Consider the following 17,489-nt stretch of genomic DNA (forward strand, 5'->3'; position numbering starts at 1 on the left):
GTCTGTATGTGATGTGTGTCTGTATGTGAGTGTGTCTGTATGTGATGTGTGTCTGTATGTGATGTGTGTCTGTATGTGAGTGTGTCTGTATGTGTGTCTGTATGTGAGTGTGTCTGTATGTGAGTGTGTCTGTATGTGAGTGTGTCTGTATGTGAGTGTGTCTGTATGTGATGTGTGTCTGTATGTGATGTGTGTCTGTATGTGATGTGTGTCTGTATGTGATGTGTGTCTGTATGTGATGTGTGTCTGTATGTGAGTGTGTCTGTATGTGATGTGTGTCTGTATGTGATGTGTGTCTGTATGTGAGTGTGTCTGTATGTGAGTGTGTCTGTATGTGAGTGTGTATGTATGTGATGTGTGTCTGTATGTGATGTGTGTCTGTATGTGAGTGTGTCTGTATGTGAGTGTGTCTGTATGTCATGTGTGTCTGTATGTCATGTGTGTCTGTATGTGAGTGTGTCTGTATGTGAGTGTGTCTGTATGTGATGTGTGTCTGTATGTGAGTGTGTCTGTATGTGAGTGTGTCTGTATGTGAGTGTGTCTGTATGTGAGTGTGTCTGTATGTGAGTGTGTCTGTATGTGATGTGTGTCTGTATGTCATGTGTGTCTGTATGTGAGTGTGTCTGTATGTGAGTGTGTCTGTATGTGAGTGTGTCTGTATGTGATGTGTGTCTGTATGTGATGTGTGTCTGTATGTGAGTGTGTCTGTATGTGAGTGTGTCTGTATGTGAGTGTGTCTGTATGTGAGTGTGTCTGTATGTCATGTGTGTCTGTATGTCATGTGTGTCTGTATGTGAGTGTGTCTGTATGTGAGTGTGTCTGTATGTGAGTGTGTCTGTATGTCATGTGTGTCTGTATGTGAGTGTGTCTGTATGTGAGTGTGTCTGTATGTGAGTGTGTCTGTATGTGATGTGTGTCTGTATGTGAGTGTGTCTGTATGTGAGTGTGTCTGTATGTGAGTGTGTCTGTATGTCATGTGTGTCTGTATGTCATGTGTGTCTGTATGTGAGTGTGTCTGTATGTGAGTGTGTCTGTATGTGATGTGTGTCTGTATGTCATGTGTGTCTGTATGTGAGTGTGTCTGTATGTGATGTGTGTCTGTATGTGATGTGTGTCTGTATGTGATGTGTGTCTGTATGTGAGTGTGTCTGTATGTGAGTGTGTCTGTATGTCATGTGTGTCTGTATGTCATGTGTGTCTGTATGTGAGTGTGTCTGTATGTGAGTGTGTCTGTATGTGAGTGTGTCTGTATGTGAGTGTGTCTGTATGTATGTGAGTGTGTCTGTATGTGTGTCTGTATGTGAGTGTGTCTGTATGTCATGTGTGTCTGTATGTCATGTGTGTCTGTATGTGAGTGTGTCTGTATGTGAGTGTGTCTGTATGTGATGTGTGTCTGTATGTGAGTGTGTCTGTATGTGTGTCTGTATGTGAGTGTGTCTGTATGTGATGTGTGTCTGTATGTGATGTGTGTCTGTATGTGAGTGTGTCTGTATGTGAGTGTGTATGTGAGTGTGTCTGTATGTGATGTGTGTCTGTATGTGATGTGTGTCTGTATGTGAGTGTGTCTGTATGTGAGTGTGTCTGTATGTGTGTCTGTATGTGAGTGTGTCTGTATGTCATGTGTGTCTGTATGTGAGTGTGTCTGTATGTGATGTGTGTCTGTATGTGATGTGTGTCTGTATGTGATGTGTGTCTGTATGTGATGTGTGTCTGTATGTGAGTGTGTCTGTATGTGATGTGTGTCTGTATGTGAGTGTGTCTGTATGTGATGTGTGTCTGTATGTGAGTGTGTCTGTATGTGAGTGTGTCTGTATGTGATGTGTGTCTGTATGTGAGTGTGTCTGTATGTGATGTGTCTGTATGTGATGTGTCTGTATGTGTGTCTGTATGTGATGTGTGTCTGTATGTGAGTGTGTCTGTATGTGATGTGTGTCTGTATGTGATGTGTGTCTGTATGTGAGTGTGTCTGTATGTGATGTGTGTCTGTATGTGAGTGTGTCTGTATGTGAGTGTGTCTGTATGTGAGTGTGTCTGTATGTGATGTGTGTCTGTATGTGATGTGTGTCTGTATGTGATGTGTGTCTGTATGTGAGTGTGTCTGTATGTGAGTGTGTCTGTATGTGATGTGTGTCTGTATGTGAGTGTGTCTGTATGTGAGTGTGTCTGTATGTGATGTGTGTCTGTATGTGATGTGTGTCTGTATGTGATGTGTGTCTGTATGTGATGTGTGTATGTATGTGTCTTATGTGTCTGTATGTGAGTGTGTCTGTATGTGATGTGTGTCTGTATGTGATGTGTGTCTGTATGTGATGTGTGTCTGTATGTGAGTGTGTCTGTATGTGAGTGTGTCTGTATGTGAGTGTGTCTGTATGTGAGTGTGTCTGTATGTGATGTGTGTCTGTATGTGATGTGTGTCTGTATGTGAGTGTGTCTGTATGTGAGTGTGTCTGTATGTGAGTGTGTCTGTATGTGATGTGTGTCTGTATGTGATGTGTGTCTGTATGTGAGTGTGTCTGTATGTGATGTGTCTGTATGTGAGTGTGTCTGTATGTGATGTGTGTCTGTATGTGATGTGTGTCTGTATGTGAGTGTGTCTGTATGTGATGTGTGTCTGTATGTGATGTGTGTCTGTATGTGAGTGTGTCTGTATGTGATGTGTGTCTGTATGTGATGTGTGTCGTATGTGATGTGTGTCTGTATGTGATGTGTGTCTGTATGTGATGTGTGTCTGTATGTGATGTGTGTCTGTATGTGATGTGTGTCTGTATGTGATGTGTGTCTGTATGTGATGTGTGTCTGTATGTGATGTGTGTCTGTATGTGATGTGTGTCTGTATGTGATGTGTGTCTGTATGTGATGTGTGTCTGTATGTCATGTGTGTCTGTATGTCATGTGTGTCTGTATGTGAGTGTGTCTGTATGTGAGTGTGTCTGTATGTGATGTGTGTCTGTATGTGATGTGTGTCTGTATGTGATGTGTGTCTGTATGTGATGTGTGTCTGTATGTGAGTGTGTCTGTATGTGATGTGTGTCTGTATGTGATGTGTGTCTGTATGTGATGTGTGGCTGTATGTGATGTGTCTTTAATCATGCCACTTCCCATCCCCATCTCTGCCCCACTTCCCATTGAACTCTTTCCAGCATGTCACCCAGGAACTTTCATGTCTTTGGATTTTTGGGTTAACCTTTGTTTTTTGAAAATACTAGTGAAAATGTATGTGTCTAGCAAGACTGCTTCCACCAGGGCATCTCCACAGCCCCAAATCAGCTTTATATGTTTAATATGCAGTATTTAAAAATTATTTATTTATTGGAAATAGTTTAGAAACCACAAAGTTGAAGTTTCAACGTGAACATTTATCCCAGAGAGGGGAGGGAGGGTTGATTTGAAAACATAAATTACAAAATAAATAAATAAAACCCATCAGCTCTCCACTCCGCACATCCCATCACATCATGCAGCATGGGTGTCCTGGGTTGCTGTGGTGTGCTGGTTACTTTGTGACTGAATTCTGTTGGTATTCTAATACTGAAGTGAGTTTCCTACCTTGTGCACCCGTGTTATAATCATAATTCACTTCTGTGCCTAAACATAAATATGAACTCCAGCATCCTTAGTGGCTGTCGTGTTGTGGCCTCTGTGGGCCTGTGTGCCCTGAGCAGTCTTGACTCGTGCAATAGATTGTGTGTGCATGTGCCTTCACTTCAGGGCTTCTGGAAGAGACATCTCTGTCATTCATGCTCCCACTTTAATTTTTTTTAATGGGATCTCATATGTAGCCCTGACTGGCTTTGAACTCACTATGTGAACCAGGCTGGCTTCAAACTCACAGAGATTGACCTGCCTCTGCCCTTTCCTTCAGAGTGCTGGCATTAACCTAAAGGCCACACTATAAGTTTTTAAAGAGTGCTTTTTACTCTTGAAAGAAAAATCTTGCTTTTTATGTAATACATGTTGGATTTTGTAAATAACTAAGCCAAGCACTGTACATATATGCAATCGGAGGCGGTGGGGGGGGAGGGCGAGGAGGTGGGGGAGGGGGGGAAGGAGGGGGAGAGGAGAGGAGAGAAAAATACATATTTTTAAAATGAAGACTTTTCCAAATGGTGTCTTTACCTATTTTATTATTTGAAAATTCACAGAAAATCCATTTTACTTTTAAAAAAAACATTCATTTTATACATCACAGCTTAAAAGTCATTAAAAGTGTGCTTACTTTTTGTTGGGTCAAATTCCTGAATTTTAATATTTTTACAATCTTTGGAACTGCTGAATTTAAAGATGTCCTAGAGCCATCTGCTCATTAGAAGTTTAGCATTTTGTGCTTATCAGTGTGTGGTTGATGCCTCTGCTAGGTCTGAACATTTTGATATTGTTTTTTATGTATTCTCTTCTACTTCTTTAAAAATTAATGTTACATGTGTGGTATATATTTAACTTTTATATTAAGCATATTAAATAAAATAGCCTTTTGGATAGCTGCTATCTGCTGTATATTAGGATTTAGTGTTTATAAGTTCAGCTACAGCAACTACAATAAAGTTCAGAGTAATATATATATAATAAAAATTACACTTTGATTGTCAGTGAACATTGCTTCTCCTCTTCTTTATTGCAGGAATCATGGGTAAAGAAGGAAGGCAAGCTGCAAGAAACAGTGACTATGCAATAGCTAGATTTAAATTTCTCTCCAAATTACTTTTTGTTCATGGTCATTTTTATTATATTAGAATAGCCACCCTTGTACAGTATTTTTTTTATAAGGTAAGTTTCATTGGATTGTCAGAATCAATGATTGACATTTTAAACTGAAATTACAATTTAAGAATGTTATAAATATTTAAAATACTCTTAAAATTATTTCTTTAAACAAAAATAGCTATTTTATAATAAATTTATTGCTGGTAGACTGAAAATCAATGGCTGCTTGTGTCACTAGGACAAGGGTAATAGAATTGCTTGAAAATGCTATAAAAACATTTTTGGCCAGGCATGGTGGCACATGCCTTTAATCCCAGCACTCAGGAGGCAGAGGCAGGCAGATCGCTGTGAGTTTGAGGCCAGCCTGGTCTACAAAGTGAGTCCAAAACAGCCAGGGCTACACAGAGAAACTATGTCTCAAAAAAAAAGAAAGAAAGAAAGAAAAGAAAAAGAAAAACCAGCATTTTTGGTCAGTGAGAGGGCTCAGTGGGTGCAGGTGCTTGCCAACAAGCCTGTCATCCTAAGTTCAAACCTAGGCCCCCTATGGTGAAGAGGAGAACTCCTATCAGTTGTCCTCTGAGGTTCATATATGAGCCATGATGTGGACTCTGCATCCCTGTCTCTCTTCCCTACCATCTATATCTCTCTCACAAACAATAAATATCAAAAGCAAGACAGCACAAAAACCACAGGGTTTGGGGGTAAGTTCTCTATAATCTTATGGTATGTAAATTTATCAGGCATCAAATCTTACATTTAAAACCTATTGTTCTGCTTAAATTTAGCTATAATAAATTTAATTTCCTTAAAGCTATTTTATGTTGTTGTAGTAATACATTTATTTGAACCTCTAATTTCACGGATTCCTAGCAGAACTCCACAATCCTTTGTTTCAAGGGTGGCCCTTTGGTAGATTAGTAAGTGTATAAGCCTTTCTGTTATGGAAGGATTGTTTGTAAAAAGAAACATAATAATGTTAAAAATACTCTTCTCATTGGACCCTTTAAGGAAGGTGGGATTCAGTGAAACCCATGTTAAGAGTCTCTGCTAATAAACGTTTACAAAACCAAAGTATTGTATGACATATGTGCTTCTGTAATTAATAGTTGCAAGATGATAAAACACAAATATGCACATTACTATATGGCGATGGGACAGTTTTCCTCTGGCCTGTTCTGGCTTGCTCTTGTGATGGGAGTAAACTGAGCGTTACTGAGGAGTGGCCTGGGGTGGGGCTCTTCTACCTTGTTCCAGCGCCACTTACAATATGGAGTAAATGGAGATGGAGAGATGCAATAGTAGTTCCACTTGGTATGCTTTAAATAGTCTGGCAATGTGACATTGTAGCCCTGAAATGTAAGCAGCATTGCGTGTTATAATACCTGTGATACATAGTAAGAGTTGAAAACATAACTCTCACTGGTTAGAAGTGACGGGAACTTAAGGATTCCTTTAGCAGCTTCTAGACCAGAATTATGTTCTCATCTTACATGGGTGAAAATGCATCTTACAGCGTTAACTGAGATTTCCTTTCTAGGCACTTTAGTAACTCTTTAAGATTTCACCTCCCCTTGGTGGGGAGGCCTCATGGCACTCGAAGAAAGGATAAGCAGGCTACCAAGATGAGACTTGATAGCCTATGACCATATAGTGGGGGAGCAGGTCTTAAACCTAGAGGAGGGGAATGGGGTGAAGACAGGAGGGAGGGAGGAACTGGAGGATACAAGTGATGGGATAACAATTGAGTTGTAATCTGAATAAATTAAAAATTTAAAAATTTTTTTAATTTTTTTTTATTTTTGGCCTGGCAGTACTGGCGCACGCCTGTAATCCCAGCACTCATGAGGCAGAGGCAGGTGGATAGCTGTGAGTTCAAGGTCAGCCTGGTCTACAAAGTGAGTCCAGGACAGCCAAAGCTACACAGAGAAACCCTGTCTCGAAAAAAAAAAAAAAAAAGGAAAAAAAAAAAGATTTCTTTTTCTTAAGTAGTAACTATTTAAATCACTTCCTATCTTGTCTTGTTTTTCAGAATGTGTGTTTTATCACACCCCAGTTTTTATATCAGTTCTACTGTTTGTTTTCTCAACAAGTAAGTAAATAGAAGTTTGGTTTTGTCCTTTTAGAAAATTAATGTCTTCAAATCTGGACAGGTATTTAAGCAGTCCTCATTTTTCTTTGTCTTACAGCTAACTAGGTATATTTACTTTCTCCACCTAACATTCATAATATTTGTTCTGTCTTTTGGTTTGTGATTACTCTTAACACACACACACACACACACACACACACACACACACACGTATATACGTTAATTGTGGACTCTTTTTTTTTTCAAACTGACATTAGATCATTAACTCTCTGTTTGTTTGTTTGTCTATGCAAGGTTTATGTGCTTGCCTCTTACTATGTAGTCAGGGATGATGTTGAACCGTGGTCCTCTTGTCTCCATTTCCCAAGTGGCAGGGTTACAGGGCTAAGTTACCGCCACCATCACCCAGCACCACTCCAGTTAATGTGTCCTAAGTGATAAACTCCAGACAAGTGCTCTTAACAACTCACTTACTCCCCAAGCTTGGTAACTGTTTTCATTGATTTGTGGTATTTCTGTATAGTCGATATCAAGTAAGTATTACAGGTTCACTAAATTAGTTTTATTTCTGATGTAGAAGTTTTAAATATTTGCTGAGAACCTTAGTGATTTAGTCCAGGAACCTTAGTGATTTAGTCCAGATAAATCTCACCTCAAAACTAGCTTTACATAAACCCTTTCACATGGCTCATTAAGTGTCCTAAAATGATTGCTACAATGGTTCTGAGCTTCCGCTCTAAGTTAAGTTCAATTGTTCCTCTTGGTAATTTCCCCCTATTTACAATACAGAGCTTTAACTTTTAAATCATTCCATAGGCATTGATTACTTGCAATAGCTTACCTGAATTAAATTCTTTAAGACCATATGACATAAGGAATCCAATACATTTTGACTAGGTTTTCAAAGAGACAGTATTTATACGTGTCTTCATTGGGGTTTTTATTGCTGTGATAAAATGTCATGGCTGAAAGCAACTTGGAAGGAAAGGGCTAATTTAATTTTACAATCTCAGGTCACACTCCATCCCTCAGGGAACTCAGGGTAAGAGCCTGTAGCAAAAAAGTAAAGCAGAGGCCACGGAAAAACACTGTTTATTGGCTTGTTCACTTATGGTTGTTGTGCCTTCTTTCTTACACATCCAGAGCCACCTGCCCAGGGATGGCACTGTGCACATGGCCAGACCTTCCCACAGTACTCACTAACCCGGCAGTACCTACAGACTGCCTGCAGGCCAATGCTATGGAGGCACTTTCTTAACTAGGTTCCCTTTTCTCAGATACGTCAGCACAGTGACAACAGGACCACAGGCAAAGAGCATTATTGCCAACAGTAACAAATAGAACACTTGAGAGGAAGATGCTATCATCAAGGACTTAAGCCACTTTAAAAAAAAGAAAGCTTCCATGGGAAAGGAGAGGTTTCAGCACTGTAAACAGCATAGAAGATGGTAGGTGGGAGAAATGAAGGGACGGAAAACAGTGTGTGGCCCAGCAGAGAGCTTCCCAGAGCCTAGGCTGCGTGCAGGAGAACTGTAAAGCTGCACCACACTGACCAAACCGAGGAGTCTAACATGGAGATCCAGGTTACTACAACATGGGGAAAAGACAGTATTTCAGCCCCCAGACCCTGCCGCTCTAGGAACAGTATAGATTCTATACTAAAACAATCACATTTCTTAGTTGAAATTCTGTAAAATTAATGTAAATTTGATATGAATTGAAAATTTAACTTACTTTTTTTAGAAACACATAGTTCAGAATCTCAAATTTTCTCCCGTTTATTTCTCTTTTTAGACACTGTATGACAGCGTGTACCTGACTTTATACAATATTTGCTTTACTTCCCTACCTGTTCTCATATATAGTCTTTTGGAACAACATATAGACCCGCATGTACTACAGAGCAAGCCTACCCTCTATCGGTATGTAGCTTTCAGTATTGGATGGGTATAGATAGTATTATAAAGCATGACAGTTACATGGTTTAAAGGTTTTCAAATTAAAGAGAATTTTTAAATACATTTCCAGTGTTTTTAGGCGCAAACACTTCTATCCTTGGATTGTTGTACACAGTATTCTATTTCATGTACACAAGAGAAGTTACTCAGTTGTGAAAAGTATCTGGAGTTCCTTTAAAAACTTTGTTTCTGTTCTACTATTACACATTTTATGAGTGTTAATCCAAGTTAAGTGCAAGTAAAGGACCGTAGTTCCTGATTTTCCAGCATTCCCCAAGCCAGGTAATCCTAGAGATGCTGAGCCTCTCAGGACCAGCAGCCTGTGATCCTCAGAGTGTCATGGAGGTTGTAGAGGAGCTAGTGACAGACAGAGCCAGTTACGGTGCGGGATAGCTTGCCCTGTTTACCAGAGTCCCTAGACAGTCTGTTACCCTCCTGACGGCTAGCTTGTTAACGTGAAGACAATGACGCCGTGCTGCTGGACCCAGTCATACCTCACTAAAGACATCGTCTCAGCCCAGTGGCTGAGTGAGAACAGAGCGTGATACAGATAATCAGGGTTTTTACAGTTACACTGAGGTACTATGCCTGTATCGTGTTTTACTATCAAATGAGAAGAGGCTGGAATTTATTGTATGAATCCTGAGCTGTTAGAAAGATACATGCTAGCATTAGAAATGGTTGATTGCAAATTTAGGCTTATTCTTTATATTGATATCTTTAGCTATCTTAAAAGTCTATCATTTTAAATTAGCAGTTAAATTGTCTAGAGGATAAAAAATTAATCCTAATGTTTTCCTTTTTCTCTTTTAACATAATTGTAGGGACATTAGTAAAAACCGTCTCTTGAGCATTAAAGCATTTCTTTACTGGACCATCCTGGGTTTCAGCCATGCCTTCATTTTCTTTTTTGGATCCTATTTTCTAGTGGGGAAAGATACATCTCTGCTTGCAAATGGCCAGGTAAAAAAAGAAAAGAAAAAATTTAAAGAATACTTGAAAAATGTTAATAGTGCTGAAAAGAATATAAGCTTGAATCACTTCTCCTTAGCCCAATCCCCCAAATGCCCTCGGCATCTTCTGAGCTCAAGAGGATGTCAGAGTGGAAAGAAGGCACCGAATGTGACCCCGTGGAAGTGAAATGCTGCCTCCCACCTTTCTAAGGAAATATAACAGCATGTCTTACGTAAAACCAGGTCCTCAGGATTAGGCATACAGTTTTTGTTTTGGTTTGGTTTTTTACCAGTTCCATGTCAAAGATACCTGTTTATACCGAAGTATTTGCCACATAGCCCTGAAGAGATGGGCACTCGGGACTTGACTGGATATACCCGCTGATCTTGGGATTTCTAAGACTGCATATAAAAGACTGAGAAATAAGAATGGGTTCAGTATGGTTTTCACATTCTGTGTCTTCTTGGTAGACTACAAGGCACCCTCTCATAACACAATGGTAATTGATGCTCATGTGTATTTACCATTCACTTTTATGTACCAGAAATGTCCTTTTTGTGTATAACTTTTACTAACATCTGTCAGACTTACCCTCGTTTTACAAATGATGTGAGAGTCAGGAAGCTTAAGTAATTTGTCAAGTAATTGCTGGTAGATGTGTATACATTAAAAGCAAGCCCTCCACTTACAAAACATGTCTAAATGAGTGTCAAGAGTATGACTACTTTGTAAATTATATAATCTGCATACTTATAGTCTTAATATGAAAATAAAATCTTGATACTATTTTGGGATTCTGCATGTGTGATGGGCTTTTCAAATTTGGACTATAAACACCAAAAGAGTACTTCTGACTAACATTACTTCCAGTTTTTCCATGGAATCCTTTGAAGAATAGTGCCATTGACGATTGTCTTTGTTTAATTATTATTATTCAGATACTGGTTTTAAGGGGTTTTTTTTTCTTTTTTACTTACTAAGGTTTTCTATGCAGGTGCACTGTAGCAGATGTACTACTATAACTTCTGGTTGGAAATGTCTCAGAAGTAACTGTGGTCAGCAAGGTTTTATTATCATTTTTATAAGAGGACAGAAGTAAAGCTGTCACACCATATCATCCTAAGTAAAAACAGTCTGTGATCCATAATTCTGAATTCTAAACCATCTTTGGATTTCTGGTATTACCTGATATTGTCCAAAGGGGTTATTGTCCAGAACAGTTAACATACTAAATCTTCATTGTTTTTGTCCTCATACTTGTAACTTTGTTAACATAATCAGAGTCCATTTTAATTTATCTTAAATAATTTACATAATTTTTGTAGAGAGTAAAATTACTTTTACCTTACAGTGGAATTGCCGTTATGTTGTTGTGTAACATATTATTCTGTTCTTTTGTGTTTAGATGCTTGGAAACTGGACGTTTGGTACTTTGGTCTTCACAGTCATGGTCATTACAGTGACAGTAAAGGTATGCTGCTGTATTAGAAGTCTGTGCACACTTGGCATGTCTCAGTCACTTCACCTTTTAGACATGCATATATAGTTCCCTTTTGGTTTTTCAGCAGTCCGTGATCTCACTAAATTTTAATTATTCATTTAAATTTTGCTGTAACTTTTCCTTCCTGTTTATTGTTTTGCAAAGCTCATATGATTTTGGTTATAAATTACTGAAATTTTGCTTCATTGTGACTCACCTAAAATAAGTTTATTTTGTGCATAGAGTTGAAGTAATGTCTGTCATCACATGTTTCAGGACTGCTTCCCTTGCGAAGGGGACTGTTACACTGTTTCCTACTAAGGTTCTTTCACTGATACTGTGTCTTCTAAGGAACTAAGCCAGAGAGCTTCTAGACATCTATAGTTGATATTGATTGATTTATTTATTTGAAAGTTAAGTAAGCTATTATTTTATCTTGCTAAGATACATTTTATTTTTTCAGATGGCCTTGGAAACACATTTCTGGACTTGGATCAATCATCTTGTTACCTGGGGATCTATTATATTTTATTTTATATTTTCTTTGTTTTATGGTGGGATTCTCTGGTGAGTGACTGCACTATGTCTTAATTATGCTGATTTAAACAATAGTGAACATTTATTGTGGTGGGTTCCTTGATGACCAAATTCTTCTAATAGGTTTTAGACATTATGCTGATAAGTTCATTCCTTTGAGTTGATCTTCACAATAATCCTATTGTCCTCAGTTTTCTACATGAAAAATGAGTCTCTTGGTCACAAAAGTGGAAACAGAAGAAAGCTAGACTGTAACAGTTTGTCTGACTTCATAGTAGTGTTCTTTATGCTAACCATAGTACTTTTAAGTTGTTTATTCACATATGCAGTAAGTCACAGAACCCATTAACTTTTTATTGGTAACTTCGCTCTCAAAAGTAAGTAGTTTGCCTCATCTTCATTAAATGTAGATCATTAGTAGGCTTTTTGAAAGAGCAATAATTTGTGCTTCCTCAGACTTTTTAGTAAGTGATGGTAAACTGGTACCTTTCTTTTGAAGGAGAGCGTGTGTATTAGACCTTTCTGTTGTAGCTTAGGTCCACTAAACAAGCGAAACTTTGTAAAGGTAAGCACAGAGAAGTTCCTTGTGGTTAATTTATCACTATGGCCTAATAATAAATTAGGCCTATAATTATTACTATGGCAGTATTTCCTAACCCGCTAGCAATCAATCAAGACATAGACACTTTTTATATTTTAAAATAGCCTTAGTTAACCTGGGGTAGGGCAGACATTAATCCCCTAAACTACTTCCCATAAGTAGGGAAGGTATGGGATACCTGTCCCAATCCCATGCCATCTGGTTCTAGTAATTTCTATCAAGCTACCTCCCATCCATAATCCCCGATAATTGCTAATTATCACATTCTGGGCCAAATCTGCATCCACACTGACCATATGCTTTTCCTCTCCTTAACCCATGGCGCAGCCTTCTTCTCCCACTTTCCTCCTGTCTCTCTCCTCCCAAGATTCCTTCTGTCTCCCAAAGCCTGGGAACCTTAGCCACGCCTATCCCATTTGCCCTGCCCAGGTGATGGCCTTTTATTGGTCAAACAGGTCAGGCTCTTAGGTAAGGTACAAGGTGGGGCACAGAGACAGCAAGCAGTAATTAGCATCAAAATACATCAGACCAACCTCCAATAGAACTTGAATCCACTGATGATTAACTTCCATAAAAAAAGCATAAACGAACACAGTTAAGCATACTGTTCATCTGTGAGTCTTACTGTTTCTATATTTCCCTTTAATCTCCTGCAATTGCTATATACAAAGGCCCAAAAAGAATGCCTTCATACTACTATAATCTGAGTTTCTGAGTGTGTTTATAAAGAAAAGCCTAGCTTTCAGTCTGAGATTTGTATAATCAAAAAGTTGTTTTGTTGATTGGGGGTAGGGGTGGGGCTCGTTTGCAGCACCCATGTTGGTGTCAGAGGGCAGCTTTCTAGCATGGGTTCTCACATCTGAACCTTTACAGGGTTCCAGGAAGAAAACTCAAGTTGTCAGACTTAGGTGGCATGTGCTTTACCCAGCTAAGCCATCTCATTGGCCCAGTTTTTTTTTTTTTTTTTTTCCTTTTGTAACCAATAGAAAATATTTTCGTACAAACTATTTCTTAGTTTCCTATTTTTGTAGTTTACGTTAGTCTGTTCTTCATTATTCTTTTTATAACTTGCCAAGAAGCTAGGATCACCTAGCCGCTAGCTTGCCCTGTTCCTGAAATGGTATGATTCCTTAAAATAAATAAACTGGATTTTACATTGCAACACAGTCTATCTCAGTTTATTTAAGTTCTTCCAGTTTCAATTTAGAAAATGTTCCTGGCACTCTTAAGGTTTTTATTTTAAGTTATGTGACTTTTGGTGATGTCTTGATTTAACTGAGTTTTTCTTTCGCTTGTTTCTAAAACCATGTCTCTCCATGTGGGTCTCAAACTCAGGGTTCTTCTGCCTAGTGTTGCAAGTGTCTAGATGACTGACATGTGATACTACTATGCACAGCCATATTCACTTTTAATGAGTCTATTGTCTTTCTTTGCAGGCCATTTTTGGGCTCCCAGAATATGTATTTTGTATTTATTCAGCTCCTGTCAAGTGGGTCGGCTTGGTTTTCCATACTCCTTATGGTGGTTACTTGTCTGTTTCTTGATGTGGTGAAGAAAGTGTTTGATCGACAGCTCCATCCTACAAGTACAGAGAAGGCACAGGTAGCTACTCTCCATACTCAGCGGCTCTTTAATTACAACAGTTAGTTATGAGTAACTACAGTTACAGTTTTTTTGTATCAGAAAATGCCTGTTCCTATTTCAAAGAATTTTCCAATGTTCTTAAGTGTGGTACTTTTCTTTTTTTTTTTTTTTTCCTTATTTTTATAGCTTCTAGTAACTGTAACTAAAAAATTTAGATATCTAACTATCAAGTTATTTCCAGACAATAATAGTATTGCATCACCTAGCTGTGACCAAGGTATATAGCCATGTCTTTAAACTACACAGACCTTAGCCATTGCTGATGCGTAAGAATATGACATTTGGGGATGATACCACTTTAGCTACCAGCTAGGCCATGATTTCCCCGCTGGTGAAGTTATGATAGAAATATCTTTCATTCCCTTTGCAGTAAGGATTAAATGACAGAATGTTCAACCACAGTAAATGCTAAAGAAATGGTTCCATTGGGCACATCAGTTTTTATGTATCATTTACTTAGTTTGCTAATATAATTCTAGTGACTGTATATTTTGGTGCAGTATGAAATGATGAGTATATTACTCTGTCATACTGATACAAAATGGTGCTGAAAATAGTTGCATGATTTCTGTGTCTGCCTGGGTATATGTGTGCACTAGCAGGGGCAGACTTCTAGTCTACAACACATTACTAAAATCTACATCAGAAAGTCGTGTCATGTTTTTAATCTTCAAAATGTTTATAGTTAAAGCATTACTTTTAATATATTTATTATACCTGTTTTGGCTTTTCAAATAAAATATTTTGGTTTTAATTTTCAATTATATGTATATGTATGGGGAGGTATAGGCACATGAGTGCAGGTCCCCCTGGAGACCAGAAGAGGGTATTGGATTTCCTGAAGATGGAGCCACAGGTGGTTGTGAACCCTCAAAGTGGGTGCAGGGAGCTGAACTCAGTTTCTCAGCATGAGAAATACGTGTGTTTAACCAGCGCTCCAGCTCAGCACTTTTCTAGACTTTAATGGAGGATAGTTTGTCTCATCCTGTGGTCAATGTTGCATTTCACACCAAAATTTAAGAGAAACATCATATTAACATTTACTCACATTTGTCCTTAATTGTTCTGTGGTTTGAAAGCTTCAAGTGTATTTTCATAGAGATTGCTTACTGATCCAGAAGGTATGATATTACTTACTGTTACCTTTTCTGTATCCTTATTTTAAAATATCACAGAGGAAATGTTTGATGCTTTATGGTCTTAAACAAAACAAAGAAATAAGAATACTCCATATACTTGTTTTAACGCAAGTTAAAATTTAATTTAAAATTGAGTTTACACTAACTCATTTGATCATATGTGAAGTCAGAATAATTTTCCCTTTTTGCTATGAAATTAGCATCCAAATGACAAATGGGATGTTCTAGTTGCTTTCATTTGGGAAGAGGAAGAAAAGTTTTGCTTCCATTCATGAGTCTTCTACCCTGTTGCTGTCACTGTGTTTTTTCTTCTCTTTTCTTTCAACATAAGACAGTATATGTCACTTATATGCCACCTGTGGTGTTACTGCTTTGCTGTAAGCAGTAGTCATTTCAGCTTCTACTGTCACTTCTCCTTTCAAGTGACAGAGAGATGGCTGCTAAGTTATCAGATGCTTCATTGCTTATCAGATAGCAAGAAAAGTCACCTCAGAAGGAGAGCTGCCAGCATTTATTCTCAGTGGTTTCTTTTCTCCAGAATAAGAGTGTGTGTTTCTAAAATTGAAGAGTGACCTTTTCTTATGGCAAGGCCAACCTACAAGTATCAGTTGTGTGTGTACCATGCATATTTCCTGTGGGAAGAGGTGTTTGGTATTTACAAAGCTTGTCCTGTGTCTGTCTCCCGGATGATGAATACAGCTCACTGACTTGTGTGTGTCCCATCCCTTTTCTGTCCACTTATAGATGTACTCCAACACAGTGGCTTTAAGTGACGAGTTCATCGCACTGCAGCCTTTATCGAGGGCAAGGAATCAGCTGAGCAGACTTAGGTAGAGTAGGAGTAGCCTTGTTAATGCTTATGCATGCCAAAGGTCAATTAAACACTCTCCAAAAGATGGGCAGCATCAGTAAAGAGTCACGCATGCACAGCTCTGTCTCTAATCTAACCTTAATTAACATGTATATTAACACTTAAAAATGATATCCGCTCTTTGAGAAGAAAATTGAGATGGAAATTGAACATAAGAGGAGAGAGAGCTGTACCTTGTTACATACTTTTACACCTATGTTTTCTAGCATAATTCTGATGCTTCTGCTTGTCGTAGTCACATGTAAGAATGCTCCTGCATGTTGAGTACTTTTAAAGGTGTCACAGAGTTTAAACGTAAGTTGTAGTTACCTGGAAGTGAGAGCTGCCCATGTTTCTGTCTTGCTTACTCTGTGATACCGATGTATGTGCGTGTATGTCTTTGTGTGCTATGGTGGCTGCATACGTATCTCATACTGTAGCTGTCCTTTACTGCATTTATAAGTTGAAATATATATTTTGTATATCTTATATTTACTCTGTCTCCACAGCCATGCCAGTTTGGAAGTTTACAAAAAACAACCACTAATCTCAAGATGTCTTTTGATAGAAGGAAATGAAAGCTGAAATCCCAGAACTTTTGATAATATAACAACATGTCAAAATTGTTGGTTGTTCTTGTTTTGAGACAGGGTCTCTAGCTGGACTGGAATTTACTATGTAGACCAAGCTGGCCTCAAACTCACAAGTTCTGCCTGCCTTTACTTCATGAATGCTGGCATTACAGGCATATGCAACCAGCCTGGCAATTATGTATATTTTTAATACTTTGTTATTCTCTGAATTTCAGATTTGTGGGTATTTACATGATAAAATGAATAGCTGTGACGTAACATCATTTAGCCTTTTAGGTGATATAGCATGAGCTCATAACTTTAAAGCATTTTAAAGCTTTACTAGCCTTTTTGTGGTCTTGGCTTTATTTTTTTTTCTCAGATGTTTTACTTTGAGTGATAACTACAGTAATTGTGTATGGTAAATGAGTGGCAACCATTTTTCATATTTCCAACAACTAAACTGAAATGGAAAGATAGGTTTTTACTTTTGGTTGAGGTAAATATGTATATCCCATTTTATCCTCTGATTTTCTCTAATCAGTGGCTATCTATCATATATTTGAGGGTGTAGCCATTTAACTCTGCCAGCAGGAGAGTTTGTTATATAATATAAATATACATACTATAAAAGAATGGACAGCTTTTGTAGTTTGACATATGTTGGCTTAAATCAAGCCCCTTTTTAAAGGTAATATTGTACATAAAAGAATGAGGAAAGAAAATTATCGTGGTTATAGGTATTGTAATATTGTAATAAACAAGTAAGATTAACATCTTCTGAGCTTGGGGTCAGGTGTCCCAGAGGAGGACTGCTGTTTTCCTAGCAGCTGGCCTGAGTGCTGGTGCCACACTCACTGCTCCCTCTAATGTGATTGCACGCTTACCTTCCTCAGACCTAAGTTTGTCATGTAGCACGTGGATGTTTTTATGCTGTTAACTTAAAATCAGCAACAAAGAAAAA

General features: G+C 38.2%; 1 protein-coding gene across 1 annotated transcript in view; it reads left to right on the forward strand.

Annotated features, from left to right (window-relative positions):
* The window catches only part of Atp11b (ATPase phospholipid transporting 11B (putative)), a 104,794-nt gene that overhangs the window by 73,857 nt on the left and 13,448 nt on the right, over nucleotides 1-17,489 (forward strand). The window contains exons 22-28 of the mRNA XM_051157062.1: nucleotides 4,619-4,764; nucleotides 6,731-6,790; nucleotides 8,585-8,712; nucleotides 9,573-9,711; nucleotides 11,108-11,173; nucleotides 11,646-11,749; nucleotides 13,757-13,922. Of these exons, the coding sequence (XP_051013019.1) occupies nucleotides 4,619-4,764; nucleotides 6,731-6,790; nucleotides 8,585-8,712; nucleotides 9,573-9,711; nucleotides 11,108-11,173; nucleotides 11,646-11,749; nucleotides 13,757-13,922 (809 nt within the window). The remainder of the gene's footprint in view (nucleotides 1-4,618; nucleotides 4,765-6,730; nucleotides 6,791-8,584; nucleotides 8,713-9,572; nucleotides 9,712-11,107; nucleotides 11,174-11,645; nucleotides 11,750-13,756; nucleotides 13,923-17,489) is intronic.

This window comes from Acomys russatus, chromosome 15 (genome assembly GCF_903995435.1).
Source record: "Acomys russatus chromosome 15, mAcoRus1.1, whole genome shotgun sequence".
Classification (NCBI taxonomy): Eukaryota; Metazoa; Chordata; class Mammalia; order Rodentia; family Muridae; genus Acomys; species Acomys russatus.